Source organism: Miniopterus schreibersii (assembly GCF_964146895.1).
Source record: "Miniopterus schreibersii genome assembly, chromosome: 8".
NCBI lineage: Eukaryota > Metazoa > Chordata > Mammalia > Chiroptera > Miniopteridae > Miniopterus > Miniopterus schreibersii.
In genome coordinates this window covers 80815541-80841812 of record NC_138109.1, presented here as the reverse complement: position 1 = coordinate 80841812, position 26272 = coordinate 80815541, and the positions used below count along the sequence as shown (strand labels likewise).

Below are 26272 nucleotides of genomic sequence, written 5' to 3'. Positions count from 1 at the left end.
GTGCATAGATGCATAACCCATGAACACACAATAGTGTAGTGAGGGCCTGGGAGGAGGGGAACAGGGTGGAGGGGATTGATGGAAAAAGGAAGACATTTGTAATACTTTCAATAATAAAGATGAATTTAAAAAAATTAAAAATCCATCTGCCCTTTCACCCAGTGATCCCAGTTCTGGGAATATATCCTAAAAATCCCGAAAAACCAATGAGAAAGAATATATGTACTCCTATGTTCATTGCAGTGTGATTTACAATACCCAAGATCTGGAAATAGCCCCAGTGCCCATCAATCAATGAGTAGATAAAAAAGCTGTGGTACACTTATGCAGTGGAATACTGTGCAGCTACAAAAAGAAGGAACTCTTACCTTTTGCTATAGCATCGATAGACCTGGAGATTATTGTACTCAGTAAAAAAAGCCAGCCAGAGAAAGACAAATTCCATATAATCTCACTTGTATGTAGAATTTAATGAACAAAATGAAGTGATGAACAAAATACAGCTAGAGACATGGATGCATGGAACACACTTATAGATATCAGAGGAGAGGGTATGTGTGGGGGAGCACTGGATGAAAGAAGGTGAAAAAATTTGCCAAAGAACATATGTACAAAGCCCTTGGACACAGACAAGTGTGGTGATTTCCAGAGGGAGTGTGGGAGGGGTCTGGGTGGAGGTTGTCAGAGGGGGCATTAGGGGACATATATAATAGTGTCAACAATAAAGATTATGTTAAATAAAGTTAATGAAGGGTTGACAAAAATATATATACATCTTTTACAAAGATTATATACAGACTAAATACATTTAAAAGAAAATATATTTCAAAACCTGTTCTGCTATCAACAGAAATAACATCTTTTTACTGTGCTGTTGGTTTTTAAGTTAAGCTTCCTAATGCATAATAAAATTGCAATGGATAATTTTAAAGAACCCACAAATAAACAAACAAAACAAAGAGACACTGAGCTATAAAATAATGTTGTTCTGTTCATACCCTGTGAGTTAGGCTTATTCAGTGTATGGGGGTTAGAAGCTCATTTCAGTCAGAGTAACAAAGTAAGAACAAGCATGTGTGCAGGAAAATATAATGCCTTTGAAGTTGCTGAAGCTTTGGGTTAGAGGGTGAGAGTGGTAGGTACAAGTCCTGAGAGGTAAGTAGGTTTGGATCATGGAGAGACTGGCTGCAGAACTTGGACTTCGTTCTGCACAGGGGGCAGGATGGGGTGTAGTTAGGGCTGCTAGCTAATAAGCCGTCTTTGGGCAAGGGCCCCCTGTGTTACTGTTGCTCTCTGACACAACTGTCTGACCTCTAGCATGGAGTCTGACCTATAGTAGATATTTAATTAGTATTTGAACTAATACGTAAGTGAGTTGATCCAGAAGTTGACATTAAAAATACAGGGAAGAGCCCTGGCCACTGTGGCTCCGTTGGTTGGAGCATTGCCCCATACATCAGGAGGTGACGGGTTTGATCCCTGGTTTGGACTGCATACCGGAGGCAATGGATTGATGTTTCTCTCACATTAATGTTTCTCTCTCTCTCTCCCTCTCTTTCTTTCTCTCTCCCCCCACCCCTTCCTTGCTCGAACATTAATTAAAAAAACATCCTAAGCTGAGGATTAAAAAAAAAAGTAGGTATTAAAGTGAGCTGCAGATAATGTATTGCCTGTTATCATAAGCTTTTCTTAAAATTATTTCAGACTTGAACATGGTATGCCTTAAAACAGCTTTAAAGTTTTTTTAACAAACTGATTTAATATTAAATTTCATTGTATCTAGATTTTTATTTTTACCCATTGATTAGGGACTGATTTCATATTTGGATAGATTTTTATAAAGCATCAGCTTAGTCTCTTTAAATCTTATATTCTAGTATTAATGTAATTTCTATATTTTAATGAATTTCCTATCATATATATAATCAAAATTGATATATAAGAAATCTGCTGAAGTGTAGGAAGTGTATCTTGTACACACATACAGGCTTCATAATGTAGATGAATAATCATAATGGTTTATATTCATATCCATTCTACTAGGCATTCCTGGATGTCTGCTACATCTTTGTAAGTAGTAGAACTTGAAATATATTGTAACCTTTTTTTCTCCATCAGAAGTAAATTTCCCCAGAAGGAATTGGAAATGCTCTTTCCTGGAATGAGTGCTGATTTTACAAGTGAGAATTTTTCAGCTGCCTGGTACCTCATAGAGAACCACTCAACCACCAGGTTAGTTATGTGGGACTGTTGACTATGCATTGTTACACTTGAGTGCAGCTCATAGGATTGTACAGCAATGCGGGTTTTAGATCTGGCTCTGCCACTTCAGAGCACATGAACATCTCAGGGTACCTATTTTCTTATTTATAAAATGGGATTATTAATTAGAGGGCCCTTATTTCTTACTCTCATGTTGTTTCTGTCAGTTTCATTATTTGTGCAACCCATTAAAACTTTGTGGAGTCTCAGCTGGGTAGCTAAACTGATGTGCCCAATTGTGAGTTTTCTCTACACAAATAACAAAACTTTCAAGTCCTGGTGTAAAGTAGGAATCACACCTACTTCCCAGACCATAGAGCAAAGGAAGGTGACTTGGTTTATCATTTTGCAAAGACGCGGTTTAAAATTAGGCAAAAAATACACAAGGTCATATATTGAAAATTAAAGTACTCCTTTTTATCTGCTAATTACGTTTTACCCACTCTCTACAAGATCAGGTTTTTAACTCTTTGCAAGACTTTGAAAACAATTATATTTAATAAAAATGTTTTAATGAATGTAATATTGCTTAAAATGTATATTCTTGAAAATTCAACTTGTTAAAATATAATTTAGGAGAAATTCTTCACCTATTGGGAGGAAAACCAGTAGTAGATAACATGAGGAAAAGTTGGTATATACATAGAATAAATTCAGCCTGATAAATTTTTAAAGCAAATGTCTGAAATCTTTCATTATAGGAGATGCTTCTAATTTTACATTATGGATGTGCACTTTCTATTACCATAAGTCAGAATTGATCTACTTTCTGTGTATGGCTATCATGACACTCCATATAGTCAAAGTTTTATAGCCAAATTTCTTATCTCAAATAGAAATAAAAATTCTGAAATACAGAGAACTACCTATTTTTTTCTCTGCTTGAGATGTAGAGCTAAAATATTGTGGTCTTTTTAGTTATTTAGATTGCGAATTGAAAAGCTCCCCCATTTTTTTCTGTAATTTCACTGCTAATGGCAAGACTGGCTATTGATGTGGTAAGGACAGTATGCTCACTTGTGTCCAGAATATACAGGTGAACGTACAGAGAAGATCCTCCTTAGATGGCTTCCAACCACTGCATGATCCAGGCCTTAACAGCAGGGAGATGATATTCAGAACTCCTTACCTGGCATATATATAATGCTATATATTGGTCATAAAAATATCTACATGTATGTTTACTTCATAAGGGTCTTCTGTATTTGGAGTGACCACTTGAGGGGTGCTAATCTCTTTTCTAGTTGCTGTAATTTTGGCATTCACAATAAAAGTTTTAGCTCTAGGTAAGAATTTGAAAGCTTTTGTTTTCATCTGGTTACATATTATATTAGTCTGTATCTTTCTTAATGTGGGTTTCAGTATTTTATACTTAATGTGTTGTCTTATTTCTCTCTTGCTTGTTAGGACTTTCAGACTTTCGGTTTCTTTATTTCATTTCAGTTTTGAACGGCTCAAAATGGCAGCGGCCACCCTGAAGAGACAGGCGAACAAGAAGAGTGAGGGCAGCCTGGCGTGTGTGAAAGGGGGTCTTAGCACGTTCTTTGAAGCCCAGGATGCTCTCTCAGGTAAGGTGGCCCTCAGAGCCATCTGCCTGTGGCTCTCATAGAAACCTGACACTGCGTTTGCAGAGTGTTTACAGGGTGTGACATTTGGTCTGTATTTATAAAAGTAGAGATCTAAAATGTACCATAAATATTTGTTGCAGACTAGGTTGGAATCTCTTTGAAGGCTTGGTTCTTTAAATATTTGTCTCTGAGGCTTTTGTAGACATGGTACGTGTGTGAAATAGGAGACCACTTTGCCTCCACAATGCCCAGTCTCTAGGGCCAATAAGAGATTAAATCCCAACGGGTGAAAGTCTAGAATTTTAAAAATCCAAGTCATCAGTATCTTACACGTGACTGATTCTGTAAATGTGACCCATTGTGTGGTTTGGGGACTGATAGTGAGGTGTCATTCTTTTTAGCCATCACCCCACCAATCCCACGTGCAATATTTAACTGTTCACGTGCATGTCACCATCTGTATATGCAAGGGAAACTATTAAATAGAAATTACATAGTTTAGAAATTTCAGGGAAAGAGGTTAGGTAGATTTCCCCCCCTAAAACTGTCTTTAATGGAAATCAGCTTATTGTTTATCTAGTGAAAAATAAAATGTATTCATAAAAGTTAGCCCAATTCTTTTAAAAGGCGAAGACACCTATAACCTGGTACCTATATAGCTAACTACTGACTGGACAAGGAGGCCACACCTTTTTCTATTCAGAAAGTCTAAGTTTTTAAATTAATTTGTATTCTTAAAGTACAAACATTCTTTGACTATTTTTAAAGCCCCTTCCTCCTAGGCCAGCATGCACAGTTGACTTCTGATGAATGAAATGTGCACCTGGCACAGGTCTTTCCTTGCAGGTAGAAGTTACATTTTTGAAGGAGTAAAATGTGAGTGCCTAGGATGGAACAGAGAAGTTAGGTACTCTCTTTGATAAATATTCTATACCCCATATTTTTTGATGGTGTGCTTTTCTTTCTTTGTGCTTATTGATATTCTAAGTTGTCAGTGTTATTATGTCAACAATAGAAATCTGAGCATATATGACAGATTTAGTGCTATCAAGTAGAGTTAAGTTGTTAATATGTCTCGTAGCTATACACATGATAATTTGCCATATAGATTAGCCATTCTCATGGATTATTATTATTAAAATTATTTCACTTAGGAAAAACATGTGTTTGACTTTTCTGTCTACCCTTTGTTAAATATACATATTTGTATGTACACATATATTTGTACTTATTTATGGTTTTACTTCTATAAATGGCCTCACTCTTGTTAGATTTTAAGAAGTTTTATTTTGTGTATTAAATTTATGTGGTCTCACTTATTAGACATTTGCCCTAGAAGTATATTAGTAACTTAAAAGTTTAACAAAGATCCCTGGCCAGGTGGCTCAGTTGGTTGGAGCATCGTCCTGTGCACCAAAAAGTGGCAGGTTCGATTCCCAGTCAGAGCACATGCCCAGGTTGCCAGTTCACTTCCCAGTTGGGGCGCATATGGGAGGTGACCTGTCGATATTTCTGTCTCGCATTGATGTTTGTCATTCTCCCTCCCTCTCTCTCTCTCCCCCCTCTCTCTCAAAATCAATAAAAACATATCCTTGGGTGTGTAACCAAGATAATGCTGACCAACTACTAGTAAGTAACTGACAGTTCCATATAGAAAATGATTTTAATAGTAAATTTGAAAATTTTAGGCATATATACCTAGCTTTTCTACTTTTCTAGGTAAATGAATTACATATTACAAAAAATATAAAACATGAGTAATAAGCAAGAACTATTATCATTCCATTCTAGAGATAATCACATTAGTATGTTGATGTATTTCCTTTTGGGGTTCTTTCCCTTAGTTTATATGGGTACATATTACAAAATTGGAAATATATATAAAGTTGTATATGTTAGAATCTGTATTCTTTAGGTTAATCCTTTGGGTATTTTAATATACTGTAGCATTTGATTTATTAGTAGCTCTTTTTTAACTATAGTCTGAAGTGAAATTGATCTATAATTTTTATTTATTTATTTATTTTAAATATGTCTTTATTGATTTCAGAGAGAGGAAGGGGAAAAGAGATAGAAACAGCAATGATCAGAGTCATTGATTGGCTGCCTCCTGCACGCCCCCTACTGGGGATTGAGTCCACAACTGTGGCTTGTGCCCTGACCTGGAATCATAGGTTGATGCTCAACTACTGAGCCACACCATCTGGGCTGATGTATAATTTTTTAAAATGCTAATTATTGGTCATGTTTTGGTTTTAAAGTTATACAGAATCATATGAATCTTTATATGTATATGATGTACTTTGAAATGGGTTATGTAGATTAGGAATTATATGTTGGAAACTTGAAAGAGCTAATACATTAAAAGAGCTAATAAATTGCTCAGGTAATTTATTTTACTTTTTATTTTGATAAATTTCAAACATGCTAAAAGTAGAGGATAGTACAGTTATCCTGTCTACCTATCATCTAGATTTAGCAGTTGTTAATATTTTTCCACGCTTGCTTGCTTCGTCAGGGTTGGTAGGTTGGTTTGTGTTTTTCTCGTCTCATGCAGGGAACCTCAAGCAGCATGACATTTCTGTCCTGTGAGCTTTAGCATGAGCCCCACCCCTCAGGGACATTTACCTGCATAACCACAGTGCCATTATCACAGCTAACAAAAGTTCCAATAATTCTTTAATCTCATCTAACTCCCAATTCATATTCAAATTTCCCCAGTTATCCTCCAACTTTTTTTTTTTTTAAGTTGGCTTGGCCAAATCAAGATCCAAATAAGGTCCAGGTGTTTCATATGTTTTTTTAAATTTCTTAAGCCTCTTTTAAACTAAAACAACCCCCTCACCTTCATTACCCTGTCCTTTGTTTTATGCTAATGATTTATTGAAGAAATAAGGTTGTTTGTCTTGTAGGATATCTCATAGTCTGGATTTGACTGATTACTTTCTCATGGTGTTATCTAACTTATTTTAGTCTCTGTTATATTGTTTTGGACTTATCTATTTGGACATTAGTGAGATTCAGGATTTTTGTCCACACATGGTAATGTGTGCTTCCTGCTTGATCACATCAGGAGGCCATTGGCGCCTGCTTGTTCCTCTCATAGGACACTGATGGATCAGTGGGTTCAAGGGGGAAGGCCACTGGCAGTTGGAGATAGATATATATTTTGAAATTTCTGCTTTCTATGTTTTGTTTTTGTTTGGTTTCTCCTGAAATTCTCTCTTTTATCAAGAGTTTCATGTTTGTTAGCATTGCATTATAATTTTTAAGTTATTTAAAATTTATGTTCTAAGTGGGGGAAGGGGTCAATGGAGACAAAAGGGGGACATCTGTAATACTTTCAACAATAAAGATAAATTAAAAAATAAAAGTAAATAAAATTTATGTTCTAGGCCCTTCTCATTATCAGCTCAGTTTATTTGTGTATTCTTCTTCCTTTATTTACATGGATTCTTTAGTGATGCCATTTTTATGTTTTCAAAACTTGAAATGTTACTTTTCCTTTTTGATCTAATTGCTTGTTGTAGACTTGTATTTTAAAGTTAGTTTTTGTCTTACGATATTATGAAAACAAAGGTTTTTTTTTAGTTTTTTTTAATATGTCTTTATTGATTTCAGAAAGAGGAAAGGAGAGGGGGAGAGAGAGAGAGAGAGAAACATCAGTGATGAGAGAGTCATTGTTCTGCTGCCTCTTGCATGTCCCCGACTGGGGATCGAGCCCGCAACCAGGCATCTGCCCTGACCAGGAATCAAACCCTGATCACCTGAATCCTAGGTCGACGCTCAACCGCTGAGCCACGCCTGGCCCGGCCAAATGTATTTTTTAATGTATGTCAATTTTCTGTTACTGTGCCAAAGATGAAAATAGGTGGAGTGGGGCATGTTCTCGTCAGGGCACACTGTTTGATAGGTATATTATTAATGCCTGATTAACTATATTATTTAAATCTAAGTTATTGATAATAAACCTGTCAGACAAATCTCCCTCTTTAATTTTGATTCTGCCAGTTTTCCTTTGTATGAAAAACATGTTTACTTTGTAACTTTGGTTGCTTGGATTATCTTGATGGCATTATATTAAAATGTAACAATAATAACTGCCAAATTAGGGGCAATTCCATATTATCAGACCACCAACTGGTTTGATATTTTGCTAGGAGGACTCACAGAACTCAATAGAAGCTGTTATACTCACAGTTATGGTTTACTGCATCAAAAAGATAGATTAAGCCCGGCCGGGTGTGGCTCAGCGGTTGAGTGTTGACCTAGGATCCAGGCGATCGGGGTTCGATTCCCGGTCAGGGCACGTGCCCAGGTTGTGGGCTCGATCAATGGCTCTCTCATCAGTGATGTTTCTATCTCTCTCTCTCCCTCTCCTTTCCTCTTTCTGAAATCAATAAAGATATATTTTAAAAAAAAAAAAAAAGATAGATTAAAATCAGCCAAGGGAAGGCTGGTCCAGGAAAGTTCATGCATGGAGTGTCTAGTTGTCTTTCAAAGTGGAATCATGGACAGCACTGATTTTCCTGGTAATGGGGTGAGGCAGCATGCCTGAAGTATTGCCAACCAAGGAATCTTACCCAAGCCTAGGTGTGCACAGTTTTTACTGGGGCTCCGTTACATAGACACAGTCAACTGCCCCAATGGCTGGCCTCTCCAGTCCCTCTGGAGGTTGTGCTTATACCGAATGAACCAAAGCTCTCACTGTAAATCGTGTTGTTAGATTACCTGATGTGGCCCTTTTTGATATCTTCTGTGTTCTTCTCTTTGATTGAGTGGACTATTTCATACAAAGTTCAAGGATGTTTTTCAGTCTATCCCAACCAGGTATCAATAGTAGCTATTACCCTCTTGTGTGGTTCTTTATCTTTTAAGTTTTTATGCTGTGGTCAGTTTTTTTTCTTGTGTGTATCCCTGAGTATTTTAATTAGAACTTGACAAGAAGTGTGTCTGGCATAACTAATCTGCCCATGTTAACCTCAGTGTGTTTATTATAGGTTTTTCTTTACTGTATCCTACAAAAATATTTCTAGCATCATACTTTCACTTTTCCATGGCTGTCTCTCTGCCATTCTCTTCCAATTCCTTGAAGTCTTGATGAGTTAGGGTTTCGTACCAGCTACTGCTCACAGCAGTCCTCCTAGGTTACACTGATGTTTGTGGAGCATCTCACAACATTACAGGCTTTCTTTACTTCGTCAGTGCCATCTGATTGCCACCTTTGTTTCGGTGACCATTTCCCTGACTGCCCGTTAAACTTGTCACCTATATAGTTGACAACTAAACACATGTTGCTTAATGGTGCCCCCTTCCTGGTTACTTTTATTATAGCTACTCCAGCTGGTGTGAGCCACATTGATTGTTTTGGGCACATTCTGTTACATACATATTAATGTATGAAGATAATCTAGGCAAGTATGGTTATGTAAGATCCAATCATCTAAGTGAAAATCCTTTATACCTGTTAGTCTTCTATGTAGTAGTTGCAATTATATTATTATTTGTTTTTTTCCAGTATAACTGAGAAAGGAAAGGAATCACAGATTACCTAAACAGTTTAAATGTACTTTATATATGTTTAGCCACTCATAAAAATTTGGTAGAATAAGAAGTAGAAACTAAATGTTTGAAAAGCTCTTCATAAATTTAAATTATTAATACATCTTACCCTAACCCTTCCTAGTCTTTTCTATTAGTAAATATTATGCTGAGAGTTTGGCACCTGGGCCAAAGTAGGCTCCAGCCTTTCTTTGTACAGGCCTAGGAACTAACCATGGCTATGTTTTTCAAGGGTTGTTTTTTTAAAAAAGACAAAGGTGGGAGGGAGGAAGAACACTTTATAGATGCCCTATCTGGGCCACAAAGCCTAAAATATTTACTGTCTGGCTCTTTATAGAAATAGTTGGTCAATCTCTGACCTAGCTTGAATATTCTTTCTTTTTTTTTTTTTAAACATATCTTTATTGATTTCAGAGAGAGGAAGGGGAGAAAGAGAGAGAGAAACATCAGTGATGAGAGAGTCATTGATCGGCTGCCTAGCCCACAACCCGGGCACGTGCGCTGACCGGGAATCGAACCCCGATCTCCTGGATCCTAGGTCAATGCTCAACCGCTGAGCCACGCCCGGCCAGGCTAGCTTGAATATTCTGATGTCACACAGGCCAGTAGTAAGACAGTGGTTAGAATGTATACACCACAGCGTACCTGACAAGGAACCCTCAGGGACATTGCCTGTACACATACGCCATTTCCTAGTGCCTCATTTAGTAATGGCATTATGTAAATGCATGGACAAATATTATGATAATTTTGATTGAATTTTGCCTTTTTGATGTCTACATTTTACTAGAGAGTTAAAATCAAATAATTTTAGTGAATTACTAGGCAGTCTTTCTGTAACTCTGATTTTTTTCTTTGACTACAACTTTTATATACATTTTTTTGTTTGTTTCCAAAATACAAATTTATGGTGTTCAACTGCTTAAAGTTTCAATGGATTAGAAACAATAACAAACCTGTGATCATATACCGAGTTGCTTATAGAGTCATACTATTTAAAAATGTTTTCAGAGAAAATAAAAGGTCAAGTGAACCAGACATTGGGTTATTTGGTTTAATTTTCTGGAAAACAGGATTGCCTTTATCAGATCCCGATGTCTCTCGGTCCTCATGCTTGGCTGACAGCTTGACAGTGGCTCTGCTATGGTGGAGATGGTTGGCAGGAAGCCGCTTTGTCAGCAGAAAGGGGCTGTAAACTGAGCTGGGGGGAGCCAGGCTCACCTTGTCTTGACCTGTTGATCAGTGATGGGTTTTGTTAGCAACAGAAAATGTGGCTGCGTGATTCCCTTTAATGCTCATTTTGACTTTATAAAGTAACATTTGAAGCAGGGCTGTTGTAAGATATAGTATGTCTCATTGCCATGGACAAACTCCCATGAAGTGCCTGCTTAGTGAAATGCAAGTGTATCAACTGAACAGTCAGAAAATCACAGCAGCATTTCAGTAAATAGAAGGAGTAGATTTGTTTTTATTGAACATGGAAGTCTTCTAGTTTTGCTTTTTAATATTTGGTTATTTTTATATCCTTTCCTTAAAGGTAGGGAAGTGGTTTTTTTCCTCATTTAACTTATGTACAATACAAGTTAAGTTTAGGCTTTGATATTTGCAAATATTTTATGTTATTATTACCACATAATCCAAACTTGAAACATTAAAGAAATAACATTTTTTCATTCCTGAATCAGCCAAGACAATAAAAATTATAGTGGCTGATTTTCCCCCCAAATGTATTTTTCAATGAATGTGTTTCTTCAAGAGAGAAACAGTCTATTTTAGAATTTCAAACAAAATTTCAGGTTGCTTTACAAAAATAAGTGTAAAAAAGGGCAAGATCAAGATTAGGAACTAATTAAAAGAAGCAGAGAAATAGATGCTATCATGCATTGAAAATAATTGTGTACTGCATTTGAGTACTGAATTTGACCCTGAATTTTCCAGCCAAGGAGTCAAGGGAAACAGATTGTAACTTATTAAAGAAATACACTTTTTCTTTTCTTTTTTTTTTTTTGTTTTTTTGCTTAGACAGACTTTCCCCAGAAATCTGCCACCCATGACTGATAGGATGACTGGCGGAGATGAGGCAGAACCAGTAAGCTCCTTTTAGGAAAGAGTTTGACACTCATTTGAGGGTTGGAGAATAGCTAACACGAGAGTGATGTTAAGTTCAGTGTCCTGGCTGTGAAACCTGTGGAGTTACACAGCTTGCATTTGAATTTTTGCTAGAGCAAATTATGTGAAGGAATGAAATAAAAAATAGCTGTTTTAGCAGCTCTTATTTTTGAGAGATGTCCTTTTATTTGCAACTGAATGCAGTTTCCAACTGACGTAATAAGTCTATTAATTTTCATTTTACAGATGTGAAAACAGAGACTTAGACATTTGCTGCTGTTTACCTATGCTATATGAACACTATGGGGTGAAGTTTTTGTTCTGGGATCTGACTGCTTGAGTTCAAATTTTGGGAATGGCTTTGTGACCTCAGTCAACTAATTTAATTTCCCTGAGCCATGGTTTTGCCATCTGTGAAATAGAAATAATATTACAACATACATCATTGGCCTCTTACAAGAGCAGTATTCATTAGAAGTGTATCATAGTGCTTTACTTATGGTCCTGGCTCAAGTGATGTTTGGCTTGCTTTTTTTATTGTCATAACTTTGAATTTGAAGTTGTATTTGGTCATTTTGTTTTGAAAATTTCCTAAGTGCTTCACCTAAACTTGATTTGCTCTGTTTAAAACCTCCCCTCTTTGGTATGCAAAACAATTTTAAAATATAAATTATTAAATGATTTCCTGTTAATCTTGATAAGAATTATGTATACATATGTCAGTAATAGCGGAAAACTCCAGTGTAATTTGTGCACCCACAAATTCATGGTAGATGTCACTAGGTATGCCTTCGGAACTTCCAATGAAATAATTATAGTATGAATAGAACATGAATAATAAGTATTTTGCCATGTTATGTCCCAAGACTGAAATTAAATATTTCTAGTTTGGTGTATTTCAAATAGTAGTATTTCTAATTTGCAGATGGTGAACCGAAAAATGAGTATAACTTTCTTGTCACTAAATATGAAAGATATTATTTACTTAAGTCTCACTTTTCTTTTGTAATTCAACTGTTGTTACCACTCAGCCTTGAGGATCACATGATAATGTGTATAATGTACTATTTTAACAGTGTGAAATGACGAGTAATTTAGACTGGTGTCTGCTGGTTACTCTGCTGAGTCTATGCAGAATTTTTGTACATTTATGCTTCTTTCCAGCAGTAAAAATAATGTGACCACTTTGAAAGTCTGTTTAAAAATGTCATTTTGATGTAATGTATTTCCACCCACTTAAATAGCCTAGATTTTGACTGGACATTTTGTTGTAGCCATCCATCAAAAACTCGAAGCGGATGGAACGGAAAAAGTAGAAGGATCCATGACGCAAAAACTGGAGAACGTTCTGAACAGTAAGTTTTGTTCTGCTACCCAAGGCTATTTATGGACTTTATAACAAGCTATAATATAGTTCTTGGATTTGGTTTCACAGAACAAGGCAATAAGTTGCATTTTAGTATTTATTTCTAAATAGTAATGACTTGATGAACATAAAAGGGAATAAAAATATTGAAAATAAATGTCCTGGGGTTTTTTTTTGCATTATATATTTGAAAATAAGCCAATATACTTCTTAGTAAGTAAAATTTGCCACCATAAAAGAAGAGAGACCAAGAAAAGCATTGAGGCAGTAACCAGGATTTTTTATTAACCAAAAACCTGAAAAAGCATCTTCAAAAATCTGCCAGTGTTAATGCAAATATTATCAGCTACCAGAATAACAGATGCTTCAGTTGTCACTTGTTTGTTTATACCTGGCCTTTTTCCAAAATGAATTTAAGGCAGCTACATATTTAAGAGTGTTTCTAATTCTGAGACATTTTGTAAAAACTTAGGCCAGAAGAAACTGACACATGCGGAATTTGGAGATCTATCCACTTTATATCTTTTTTGTGACGTACCATCTCCCAGGTACTTACAATACTGATTTGGAAAAAACTCATCAGATGAATCAATTCCTATTATAATATTAGTGGCTTAAAAGTAAACTATCCTCTTTCATGCGTATAGTAAACATTTGGCAAGGAGCAGCAATGCCCAAAGGAATCTCCTTGATGGTTAAAATGAGTATAGCCTGTGGTTTTCCCATAGTAGAGTTAAGAATAACTGAAGAAATGAGGAACCATTGCAGCAGAGCAGCAGATCTTCAGTGGCCCTGTGAATGCAGGACTGTGATACCAAGTTAGTTTTTGCACTTCTGGCTTAATTTATTTCTATGAGCACAGTTACTGAGCTTTTTTGTAAATATCTGTTCATAAATCTGGGGATCTCTGATAAGAAAGTATTTTCTAGAAGGAAGCTTTAATTTGACATAGACTTTCCTTGGTAGTAGAATTTGGTACTTAGATTTTCTCCTCAATTTATGAGTTTAACAGTGCTTTAAATATTTTTCCCTCTGGTGGTGGTTGTTATTTTGCCTTGAGATTTTGCCTTGTTTTTGTCTGAGAACCATGTCACCAACTTGGCTGAAATGAATATATTCTGAATTCAGCCCAAATAAACATTTACTGAAGCTATTTCTATATTACCATAATCAGACATATTAAGGCCTTGGAAGGATGTTGTTTTCACTATAGAAATTGTCATTAAACCAAGATATATATATTTTAAAGTGAGATTATTGCCTTAGCTGGTTTGCTCAGTGGTTAGAGTGTCAGCGGACTGAAGGGTTGGGTTTGATTCCGGCCAGGGGCAGGTTCCCTGTGCCCAGCTGGGGCATGTGCAGGAGGCAACCAATCAGTCTGTTTCTCTCTCTCATCGATATTTCTCCCTCTCCCCCTCCCACTCTCTAAAAAGCAACGGGAAAAATATCCTCTGGTGAGGATTAAAAAATGATACTATTTCATTAACTTTTAGAATGTGATTTGTAAGGACAAGTGTATATAGTAAGTATATCATTGTTATCAGTAAAAGAAAATAGATACTTGTTAAGGTTTTGAAAAAATTAAGATCCATTTCAAGTGTTAGGTTTAGCAGAGTGTGTTAACATAATCTTTTTCTTTTATGAACTGTTTAGGGCATCCTCCCTTCGGACTTGTGGTATAAAATTTGTAAGGGAAATCATTATAACCACAAACCTTTTCTAGAAATGTGTCATCTATTTCTATTGAAGTTTATTCTTTTTGAGTGAAGTTGTGCTTAGCATAAGTGGTTACTTCTTTATGAGACTCTCCTTCAAGACTTGCTGGTATAATTTTTTTCTTAAAATGTATTCCTTTATAGCAGTACCTTTTTTCTAGGAACATTTTTATCAACTTGCTGTTGATGTTTACTACCTTATGATAAAGTTTTGCTAATTCAATTTGACCAACATTTATTTAGGACCGGTTGTGTAGATGTACCCTGCTCAGTCCAGTGTGGGGTGCTCAGCTCTGCGAGCATGTCCTCACCAACAGGTGTGTCACAGTTACCCAGGACTTCAGAAGCTGTGTAACTGGGGAACCAGAAGAGCAGCTATAGAAGTACTATGGAAAATTTAATTTCTTTTCTTTTGGAAAGGAGGGAAGAATTGATGAGTGTGAATATAGTTTAGTTAGCTTAGATTATTATTAATGCTTTAATTTTGTGTATAATTATATACTAACTTATATACATTTTTCTTGAGTTATTTTAAATGAAAGTTTTTAAAATTTGGGCAACCTTTCTCACTATAAATTAAATTTTAATGGATAATGTTAACTATAAGAACCTTAGTCCATTTTATTCAGAATTTATCAGTGCTAAAGCCTTTCATTGAAATTCTTTTGTTTTCATTGACGTGTTTCTCAGATTTGCCTTTAACTTAGTAATTTCTTCCTGATTTCAAGCAGCTGATGAAGTGATGACTATTATTTATATCAAACTCACATATCCAACTCTATTTTCTTACCTATTGCAAGAGCATAGGACAGCATTGTCCAATAGAACCTCTGCAGTGATGGAAATGTAGCTACTGAGAACTTAAAATGTAGCTATATTGCTGAGGAATTGCATTTTTAATTTTTATTAACTTTAATTAATTTAAATTGATTGAAATAGCCCCAGGTGGCTACTAGCTACCTTATTAGACAATGCGAGTATGGACAGTATAACATAAGTATTTTAGTAGCAGCTGTGGTAGTAAGAGCGAAAACATTTGCAGTGCTCAATAAGGGTTAGAGACATTCCATATATATTTAGTCCTTACAATAACTGAGGTTTGTACTGTTATTTCCCTTATATTGATGAAAAAACTGAAGCCCAGAAAGATCAGTTGAGTTACCTAATGTCTTATAAGTAGTGAGTGGTAGAGTTGGGATTTATGTCTAGAAATCTGGCTTCAAATTTGTACTTTAAACTATAGATTGACCTTGCTGTGAATGGTTTTAATATACATGAATTTCAGTTACCACTGTCCAGTTAAATACACCTGTTCCCCCAAAACACCGTTCAGATTTGAGTTGCCACAGTATATTTGCTATAATTGCATAAAGTGGAAACTCAGATGCTAGCTCTTCAGATGTGCAAGTAATCAGTGACCACCCGTGTGTCGTCCGAGTCCATCGGTGACTGGTCACTGCACGTGTTTCAGTTCACTCACAGATAGCAAAGTGGGCAGTCGTGTGGCCTCCTTGTCTCCCAGAGAGAAACTCACATGAAATTTCACAGAAATGGATAATTAAGAGGGCATTGGCCCACAAAGATGAAAATGCATTAAGAAACAAAAAGTGGTAACTGTAATTAAAATTCAAATCTCACATGACTGGAGTAATAGCAGGAGCTGCTGACAGCGGGGATGGGACACTGCTGCTGTTCGAGGGCCTCAGGCTGTGTAGCCGGAGCAGCTCCATGATGGCGAATTTATTGATGGAAATGAAGGAAGTGTGGGGGAAAGGAAGACAGTGTCCTGCAGGAGGCGAAGCCTAGAGGACGCGCAGATAACCCAGCACGTTGAAAGTGCGAGGGATAAGCTTAGAAAGGGAATGGCAGTGTGTCAGAGCATAGAAAAGGTGCTTGGCACATACAGATTTTACAGTGAAAAAACATGACAAGCAATCTTGATACGTTTTTAAAAAAGAAATAGGACACTTGAATTTTCAGTGTTTCTAATGCTTTAAATAATAGTGTACTAAATAAATAATAGTTTTACTGCATTTTAATATTCTTACTCATTTATAACCCACAGTAAGTTTTTAATATTCAACAGAGTTTTTAAAAGTCACAGAACAGTCATCATTTCCCCATTGATTATGAAGATTACTTCTCAGTTTCAGCTGCACCTTATTTGTATGGTCCTACACACTACGCAGAGTGAGGCTCTATTGGCCGGGACCACCTTTTAAGTAGAAGGAGTGCTGAGCTTGGGTTCAGAGACAGATTTTTAGTCCTTGCTCTGTAAGCATTTATTGAGCACCTGTTAGTTCTGTCCCAGGGATATGAAGATAAAACTTATGCTTTACTTCTCAGAATGTATCATCTAATGGAAAATACAGACAAAAAGTAGTGATTAGATTGTGGTGTGATGGTAAATGTTTAACAACTGGTATTTAATAGGAAAAAGAAAACTACCCTAATGGTAGCGTTTCCGATGTGCAGATTCTCCCATCATGGTTGACCTCAAGCTACCAGCCTGACATCACTGAACGGGAGCTGAGAAGAGATGGGACTGATTGGCTCTGATGAGCAGTAGGAACCAACTGCTGCTCTCTTCTCATCCCTAAGATTCCGTTCTGTGTAGTTCATGTGGTGCTGTATAATTCAGCGTAAGGCATGGCTCTGTAAACAAGCTCAGCTATCGGCAGTGACACTATCCATGTAATACCAGTATGTTACACATGGCAGCCTATCTTTCCATTTTTTGCATTCTGTTTGCAGAAACTGAGACACATACAGTAAGTAGGTTGTTAGGTCTCTTTGTGGCCCTGGTTTTGCTATGAATTTAAGTATACATTTTTAAATTACCTTAAATTACCAGGCACTTTAATGTTTCCTAATCTCATTTAACTTGCCTATTCCTGGAATAAAGTGTATGTTTGTGTGTGTGTGTGTGTGGGGGGGGGGGGTTCTTCTACCCTCTCCACAATCCCCCCAACTCACATCAAGCAGAGATCACAAGTTAAAAATCACTTCTGTGATATACTGTCTCAGGTGTCAGTGCCATGAAAAGGACCGGTAAGGTCCCTTCGAACTAAGAGAAAGCTTGTTTACTTTAAACAGACATGCTTGAAATTATAAGACACCATTAGAATTACATGCCTAGTTTGTCTAGATGACAGGAGTTCCTGGCACAATTAAAATGTTTTTTCATTGTTAAAGATATAAAGTGAACGGGAAGGAGTGTGTTTGGTCAGTGTGCACTGCTGCAGTGACTCTTCTTCCCATCTTCCCCCAGCCTGTTGAGCTGTAATTGACATGTAACATTGTGTACAACATGCTGATTTGCTGCACTTGTATATTGCAGTCTGATTACCACCTTAGCTTTAGCTAGCACCTCCAGCAGGTCACAGAATTCTGATCCTTTTTTTTGGTGAGAACATTTGAGATTTGCTCTTCGCAGCTTTCAAGTGTATAATACAGTATTATTAACTAGATCCCAGAATTTCCTCATCTTCTTACTGGAAGTTTGGACGTACTTTGGTCAACACCTCTCCACTTCCCCCCTTCCCCTCAGCCCCTGGGAACCACCGTTCTGCTCTCTGTTTCTGAGTTCACCTATCTTAGAGTCTGTATGTAAGTGACACCAGGCAGTATTTGTCTCTCTCTGCTTCTGACTAGTTCACTCGCATAACGTCCTCGCATTCCATCCATGTTGTCCCATCGCACGCTGAGGAAAATTTTATTGTTCAGTCAGCCCGATTATAACAGTCGCAGCCACAGTGTAATTATAGCCTCATTGCTGTTAGTGTTCGGGGTACATCTGTAACTGAGATGGTGACAGTCATTCCCCAGTGAGCTGGTGTTGAGAAAGGACCAATTTTCAGGTCTAGACTTGCCCAGGGCTGGTAGTTGTAAGATCAGGATTTGTTCTGCCAACTGCAAGACCCATGTTACGGTTTTCACGGCCATGTCATTCAGTAGTTTCATTTTCTTTCTTTTTTAAAAAAAATTTAATTTATTGGGGTAACATTGATTAATAACATTATGTTAATGTCCAGTCTACAACTTTACAATGCAACATTGCGTGCTTCCCACTCAGTTTCATTTTCTTATTGGTGGTTCTGGAGGATATAGACATAAAATGCACTTTGTGAACTCCTGGTAATTTTTATCTGTTTGTACAAATCTTGGTTCCACTGCTATCATTTACTGTATTACTGGATATAATTGTCTAGTTATCAAAGAGTTATGAACTCCCAAAATTTTATTGTGAATGCAGTAAAATTCATAACAGAATAATAATTTATGGACAGAAATTATATATAAATTAAGATTATAATTTATAATTCCCGTCTGCATGACTTAAAATTATATATACATACATTTCTCTCTAAAAATTATAATTTCTGCCTACAAATTCTTCTCTATAAAATGTTTATGTTTTATTTAACTATAAGTGGATTTTTCTACCTGTACTTGGTTTTCATACTTTTTAGAGGAGTTAAAATTGTTAGTTGGTGTTCTCTATTATCTTTAAAATAAGATGAGAAAATTCTAATTTTGAACTCTCATACGTTTTGCTCTAAATTCCTTCATTGTATATAAAAGAAGTGCTTAGGGATTTAGTATCCACAGCTCAGACATAAGTAATCATCCTTTTAAAAATATCTAATCTCTTTCACCTATCTATTCATTTATTAAGCCTCAATTCATGAAGTTTATATTTTTACATGATAAACAAATACTAATAATTTTCTTTGAAGAAAAAAGTTTAAACTCTAATCAGATTTGCAGTACTCATTTCGTCTCCATTGTGTGGTTTGGAGGCAAGAAGAGAGTGTGCTTTTCTCATCTTAGAGCAGAAAGTTAGTATTCCACATGAAATAGAATGTGATGAAAGCAGCTATTTTGACAAAACAAAGTTTTTATATCAGGCTTTTAAAATTTCAACAGAATTTAAACAATATTTAGATTAAACAATTATGTTACAAAGCTGACTTTTAACAGGATCAGCCCACCCACAGTGTGGAGTGGAGAATACGGCACGCAAGCCACCCAGTGAGGCCGAGGCAATTTTTTCATTTTGCTTAAAGTACAGTCACTAGACCAGATAATGTAGAAACTTTTTATGTACAGTGATCAAACAGCTGAAAACACTTTATTCTTTTTCTCCCCTTGTGGCTAATTAAAAATAATTCATAAGTTGAAAAAGTTGAACTATTTTTGAACACAGTAAATTTCACTTTAGATAAAGCAACTCTTTCATTACAGTGATTCATATAGTTTGAGGTCTTTTAGGTTAAAAAAATATATAAAATGTCCAGTTTGTGTATAACATTATAAGAATTAGCCGATTTAAGAAATATTCATTAGTGATACGTTGAAGTTTGTCATTTTAATGCTTATGTAATTTTTTGTGTGTGCCTGCTACACAAAGAGATAATTTTACCAAGAAATAGGACTTGTTCTAAAATACTTCTTTTGAACAACTTTTCTGAAAAACATTTTTCTTGTTTTGTGTATTACCACATATGTAGATGATATTGAATCCAGGGAATTTAAACTAGTGTATGTGCCTGTGCACATGTGTATATGTGTGTGTTTTGACCTATTGTCTGAATTAATGAAGTAACCGAGGGGCCCATAGTTGCTATAAAAGTCAGAAGAGTGACTAAAATAAATGTAGATTCACATTAGAGAATTTATGTGGACCTGGTAAATATGCTTATTTTTAATTGGATACCATTCTTAACAGAAGAAAAGACTTAGCAGGCAAAATGGAAATTGTGTGTTAGCACAGCATGAAAGATTCCCCTTTTGAAAAAGTTTCTTGAGTTTTAGTGTAAAGCTGCAATAGCAGTCTCACATTTTGGATTTTTTGGTCTGAATAAAATCAATTTTTATCTAAGTTTTTTTTCTTTTAAAATAGGAGCAAGTAACACTGCAGATACATTATTTCAAGAAGTATTAGGTCGAAAGGACAAGGCAGATTCCACTAGAAACGCACTCAACGTGCTCCAGCGATTTAAGTTTCTTTTTAACCTTCCTCTAAATATCGAAAGGAACATTCAAAAGGTAGAGTACATATTTATATACCTATGGTTATAGATGTCATGAATTTTAAAGAGTTGTTAAGATGTTTTTTATCTTAACCATATGTCTTCATTGTACTTTACTGACAGTCTCCAAAATATTTTTTTTCTTTTAAAGGGTGATTATGATGTGGTTATTAATGATTATGAAAAGGCCAAGTCACTCTTTGGGAAGACGGAGGTGCAAGTTTTCAAGAAATGTAAGACTTGTTTATTGCTTTTAGATCTTCTCCTTTCCTTTTACAGGAAGAATGTGGGATGTATTCTGCAAAGAATGTTACATCCCTTTTAGTTTTTGTTTATATGGTGCTCTTTTTAAAATGTAAAACAGTTACCTCAAAAATAACATATGGCTTTTCTTACTAAGATGTAGTGAAAATGAACAACAACAGCTATAGGATTGGTTAGGCTTAGAGACTCTTTGCCACTTACTAACCATGATATTATTTAAAATCTTTTTCATTGGAAAGAATCAATTATAGATATTTTGTAGAGATGGAAACCTACATTTTAATCTTCCTTCTTCAGAAAACTTTATATATTTAATGAATTCTAACCCTACATTAAAGTAAACTAAACAACTTTTGAAATGAGATCTAATGCCAGGTACAGAAAATAAGACAATAAGAAAAGTCTAAAATGCACTATGGTAATGCTTTATCAGCTAGGAGAAATATCACAGTGCTTTATTAACTTTCTAAGTCCCAACTCCATAAGGACTCAGAAAACTTGATTTTGTTTTTTATTGTAGTTAATTTACCTTTAGTGAAATGCACAAATGCACACACCTCTGTAACCCACACCCAGATAGAATGTTCTCATCTCTCCAGAAAGTTCCCTTGAGCCTCTTAGTCCACCACTCCTCAGGCAACTGCTGTTCTGCTTTCCATAATTCGATCTTAAATTTCCACTCTGTAAATCTTGTATATTTGTTTCTTTTTAAAAATAGATTATGCTGAAGTAGAAACACGGATTGAAGCTTTAAGAGAATTACTTCTGGATAAATTGCTTGAGACACCATCAACCTTACATGACCAAAAACGTTATATAAGGTAAACCTTCTGCAAAAATTTTCGCAAATCACATATATCTATATAGTACTGGATACTTCATCTAACTCTTAAAGCTAATTTGGGGAAGTTAGGAGATTGATGAAATAGTGAAAGGGAAAACACAGGAATTCCTGGTGCAGGACACTTGAACTCTTTTGTATATTAATATATTTGCAAGTACTCTTTAAGGGCAGGATAATCCTGCCTATTTGGGGAAAGGAAAAGTAGCCTCTTTGCTTAGTGACTCTTCCTCCTGCTTGACCAGGGCTTCCCTAACCTAGTGGATGGCGTGGGTGTTGCACCCTGTGGGCACCCACCGGCAGCAGAGCAGGAGGACCTCCTTTACGGTTTAAAGCAGGGGTGGGGAACGTCTGGCCTGTGGGCCGTATTTGCTCTGGCCCTGGCAAGACAACTGCAGACAGGACTCGAAATTCAATAAATCTAGGGGCTTTTTTCATAGCTAATTTTTAAGTTGATAATTTTGTATGTTAAATTCAAATGGCCCTTCGCAGAAAAATGGTTCCCCACCCCTGGTTTAAGAGTGTATCATTGTCACACACTATGTGGGAAATTCTTCATGCCACAAGAGTGGGTCATGGCTCAGCGGTAGAGAAAATTCTTAAAGGTTTTAGTCTTGAAAAGAAAGTAATAATGAAAGTGATGGACATCACAGGGTATGACGAGAAGGCCATAGATAGAAGCAGTGTAGCCCAACGGGAACTAGCTGTTCACTTCGGGTGACTTGAGTTTCCTTTTTCAGTTTATTCATCTCTGAAATGGACATGCTAACACAGTCTGTCTCAGGGTAGTTGCAGAGATAATCAAGGATACATTGAAGAATTTAATATAGCACCAGGCACATACTAAGTAGTAAGTTACAGATAGGTAGGTAGGTAGATAGATAGATAGGTAGATAGGTAGATAGGTAAATAGATGATAGATAGATAGATAGATAGATAGGTAGATAGGTAGATAGGTAGATGATAGATAGATAGGTAGATAGGTAGATAGGTACATAGATGATAGATAGATAGATAGATAGATAGATAGATAGATAGGTAGATAGGTAGATAGATGATAGATAGGTAGGTAGATAGGTAGATAGATGATAGGTAGGTAGATAGATAGGTAGATAGGTAGATAGATGATAGATAGATAGGTAGATAGAAGATAGATAGATAGATAGATGATAGATAGATAGATGATAGATAGATAGATAGATAGATAGATGATAGATGGTGTTTATATCAGGATTTGGAGACAAAGCACATAAATTTAAGCTGTTATATCTATGATTTAAAAATGTTAACTTTATTTTCTGTTGTCATATTTTGAATGTGACCTTTGTTCTCAGAATAAGCTATTATTTTTCAGACCTAATACCCTGTCTCTTTAATTAGTGAAGTTTGTTGACTATTAGGTAGTTGTAAAATGATAACAGACTACATATACTTATGCATTTGGCTTTTGTTACTATGTGACCATTGAAAATAATTCCCAAGTATGGAAAGAGGGTCTGGTGTGAAAGCTGCTGCTTTGCTTGCACTTGTGGAGGAACAGGGCCCACATGCAGTCCTGTTCCTAGTGATGCTGGAGCACGAGCCATTGGCATTGTCAGCATGTTCGTGTTGCCCATCAGGAAAGGGAGAGGAGGCTTTCGCAGTGGAGTAGAGAATGCCGAAATTGATTGCTGCCACTACCCCTTGCCTGCAGTGCGCCCGGCCACCATGCGCACCGTGCTGGATGTGCTGTTTATCATTTCTGAGCCTCCCAGCCACCATGTGGGGTGTTTGTATTATTCCGGGTATACTGGTGAGGAGACTGAGCCTCATATAGTTGTGGTTGGGGGAAAAGAAACATTGATGTGAGAGAAACATCAATCAGTTGCCTTCCGTATGTATGCCTCTGACCAGGGATTGAACCCATAATTTAGGTATGTGCTCTGACCCGGAATCAAACCTGCAACCTTTTTGTGTATGGGACAACACTCTAACCAACTGAGCCCCCGGCCAGGGCACCTCAGATTTTATTGCGTGTTCAGCACACACAGCTAGTAGTAGGATTCCTGTTTGTCTACTTTCAGAGCCTGTCTTTGCTTTTCTCTAAGCTACCTTCATAAGAAAGAATGTATTTGAAGATTTTTCTGGTTTGTAGAAATAAACTATGTGTTAGTTATCCAAGTGCTTTTTTTTACCCATATAAAAAAACAGAGTTTCAGGAAAGTTAATTGTCTTATCTGTGATACAGTTGGTTAGTGCTTTGTCTGTGTTCTTTAATTATGCTTTGTATTTATTTTACTGTTGACATTTATTCTATTAAATTTGCTGATAGTAATGAGTTAAATCGTATTGAGTGTATGAATTACATTATGTAGTGAGTTACTGAAGTGTGGTTCACTTATCTTATATAGATAACTGAAGTGTGGTTCTTATGACTGGTTAACCTACTGGGTAGCATTTAAAAGATGGTAGGTATTTAAAAACAGTCTTCTAAATGGCCTATTTAAATGCTTTTATCCTGTTATTTTAAAGGAAAAAGAACAAGAATGTCAATAACAATGTCCATTAGTTCGTTTATTTTTAATCTTTATTTTTGATGCTATGAGAAGACATTGAGCAATTCTGTTATTCTTTTGAGATTAAGTTTTTTATTAATAAATAGAAAAAATAACATCACAACCAGGTCAGCTATCTGTTGGACTTTGGAATCTATGAGATAGGTACTGTGAGTCCCTCATGGGAACAGCGACAGCTTTATCACCAACAAACACACGTCTGTTGGTTCTCTTACACAACTGAAGTTATGCTTGGTATGCGTGAACTCAGATTACCGCGGTATTGTCTTACTCTTGTTCTCTGTGTTATCTTATTAGAAACATTCCGATTATTTTTACTCTCCTTATTCTGTCTTGATCTTCATTTTTTCTAGCAAGAAGCAAAGTTTCATATATGTCTTCCCATGTCACTGTGACCCTGTTCCTGGCACTTACTAAAAATCATGTCAGAATAGGACTAAAAACTTTGCTTCTTAAATTTTAAAATATTGATCCTATGCTCATCATCAACATATTTTAACTTTTTTTTCCCTCAAAAAAAGTCTTTTACAAAGTGTTCTTTAATACACAGCTTTCAAAGAAATGGTAACAATATGTGTCATATTCTAAACAAATATTTTCAAAATGAAACTAGTACTTATTTTTAAGCTACTTACTAAAAGAAAAGAAGAAAGTTATTGGATTACATCATTTAACCAAGGAAGAGTGTAGCACAGGTTGTACTTTTAAACTGAACACTAGAATTTCTGAGAGAACATGTTTATCTTTCTTTATAAAACTTTCAATGTAATACCCATTAATAAGACAATAGAAAGAGGATTATTATTAAATTTTGTAAGCACCTAGTCACCGTATTAAAGAGACTTACAATTTTAAAAGTTACTAAGCAAAAAATGCTTATTGATTTCTCTTGCTCGAGAAAGAGTCCTTGTAATAGATCATCTGTGTTCCTAATTCCGTAGTTTAAAATTAAAAGGAGCCCTAGCTGGTTTGACTCAGTGGTTAGAGCGTCAGCCTGAGGACTGAGGGTCTCAGGTTCGATTCCGGTCAAGGGCACTTACTTCAGTTGCAGGTGGGAATTGGTTTGGGAGGCAACCAATCGATGTTTCTCTCTCTTTCTTCCATCCTCTCTGAAAAGTAATGGAAAAAATATCCTTGGGTGAGGGTTAAAAGAATAAGTAAAAAATTTAAGGGAAGCGTCTTTCCTAAAAGGATATTCCTATATTTTGCAGCTAATACAAAGCTGAGGTGGTTATATGAGCAAAAGTGTTAGGAGAAAGTGTTGCAGAAGTATTTGGAGGCAAAACAAACCTATCTAAGGAGAATGTGAAGACAAGGCCTCCTTAGCAAGAAAGAATAAAATCACGTTTTTTGGACAAATGGCACAACATCCTAATTGTCATATTTATATTCCAGTCAATAAAAGAGGAAAGCCGTATGAGAGAGGGAGAATCTGACTGGGTTTTGAAAGCTTTGAAATGAATTATTTATGCCTCGCTGAATGTAATTTGTTAGACTGTAGTTTTCTTGTAGGGATGCTATTCACTGACTTTTCACTTACTTGTACAGACACAGCCTATTTGTGGACTGTAAATAGAGAGTCACATGGAGGAGTTGAAGGGACAGCTCTCAGGCTGTCTCTGGGGCAGCCTCTGCAGTGTGAGCCAAGCTGTTTAATGGGCTCTTTTGCAGGACAAAGAAATGCCCAGCTCTTCTCAGAAACCAGCCCTCTCCTTAGCCTGGAGGGGCAGGGGCAGGGGCATGGTTCCTAATGTGATGTCAGATTTCTTCTTAACATCTTACTCATTGCTCACCTACTACTCAGCGTTTCTCCTCTGATTAGCTGCACTTTGGGCTGTCTGAGGAAGGAGAGAGGCATCAGGTGATCTGAGTTTTTAAGATTTGGCTAGAGGTCACAGCTTGTAACCATTAATTAAAGTGTCATCAAACAAAAGTCTTTAACCTCAAGACAACAGACAGCTTATGGTGTAAGAGTAATTTTAAGACGATAAATTC

The 26272-nt window shown here is 36.2% G+C and overlaps 1 protein-coding gene across 2 annotated transcripts in view; it reads left to right on the top strand.

Moving 5' to 3' along the window:
- The window catches only part of EXOC2 (exocyst complex component 2), a 193093-nt gene that overhangs the window by 72282 nt on the left and 94539 nt on the right, over positions 1 to 26272 (top strand). For both annotated transcript variants that reach the window (XM_081143631.1, XM_081143632.1), the window contains exons 5-10: positions 2119 to 2232; positions 3706 to 3830; positions 12776 to 12856; positions 20488 to 20633; positions 20769 to 20850; positions 21600 to 21702. In XM_081143631.1, coding sequence (XP_080999757.1) covers positions 2119 to 2232; positions 3706 to 3830; positions 12776 to 12856; positions 20488 to 20633; positions 20769 to 20850; positions 21600 to 21702 — 651 coding nt within the window. The remainder of the gene's footprint in view (positions 1 to 2118; positions 2233 to 3705; positions 3831 to 12775; positions 12857 to 20487; positions 20634 to 20768; positions 20851 to 21599; positions 21703 to 26272) is intronic.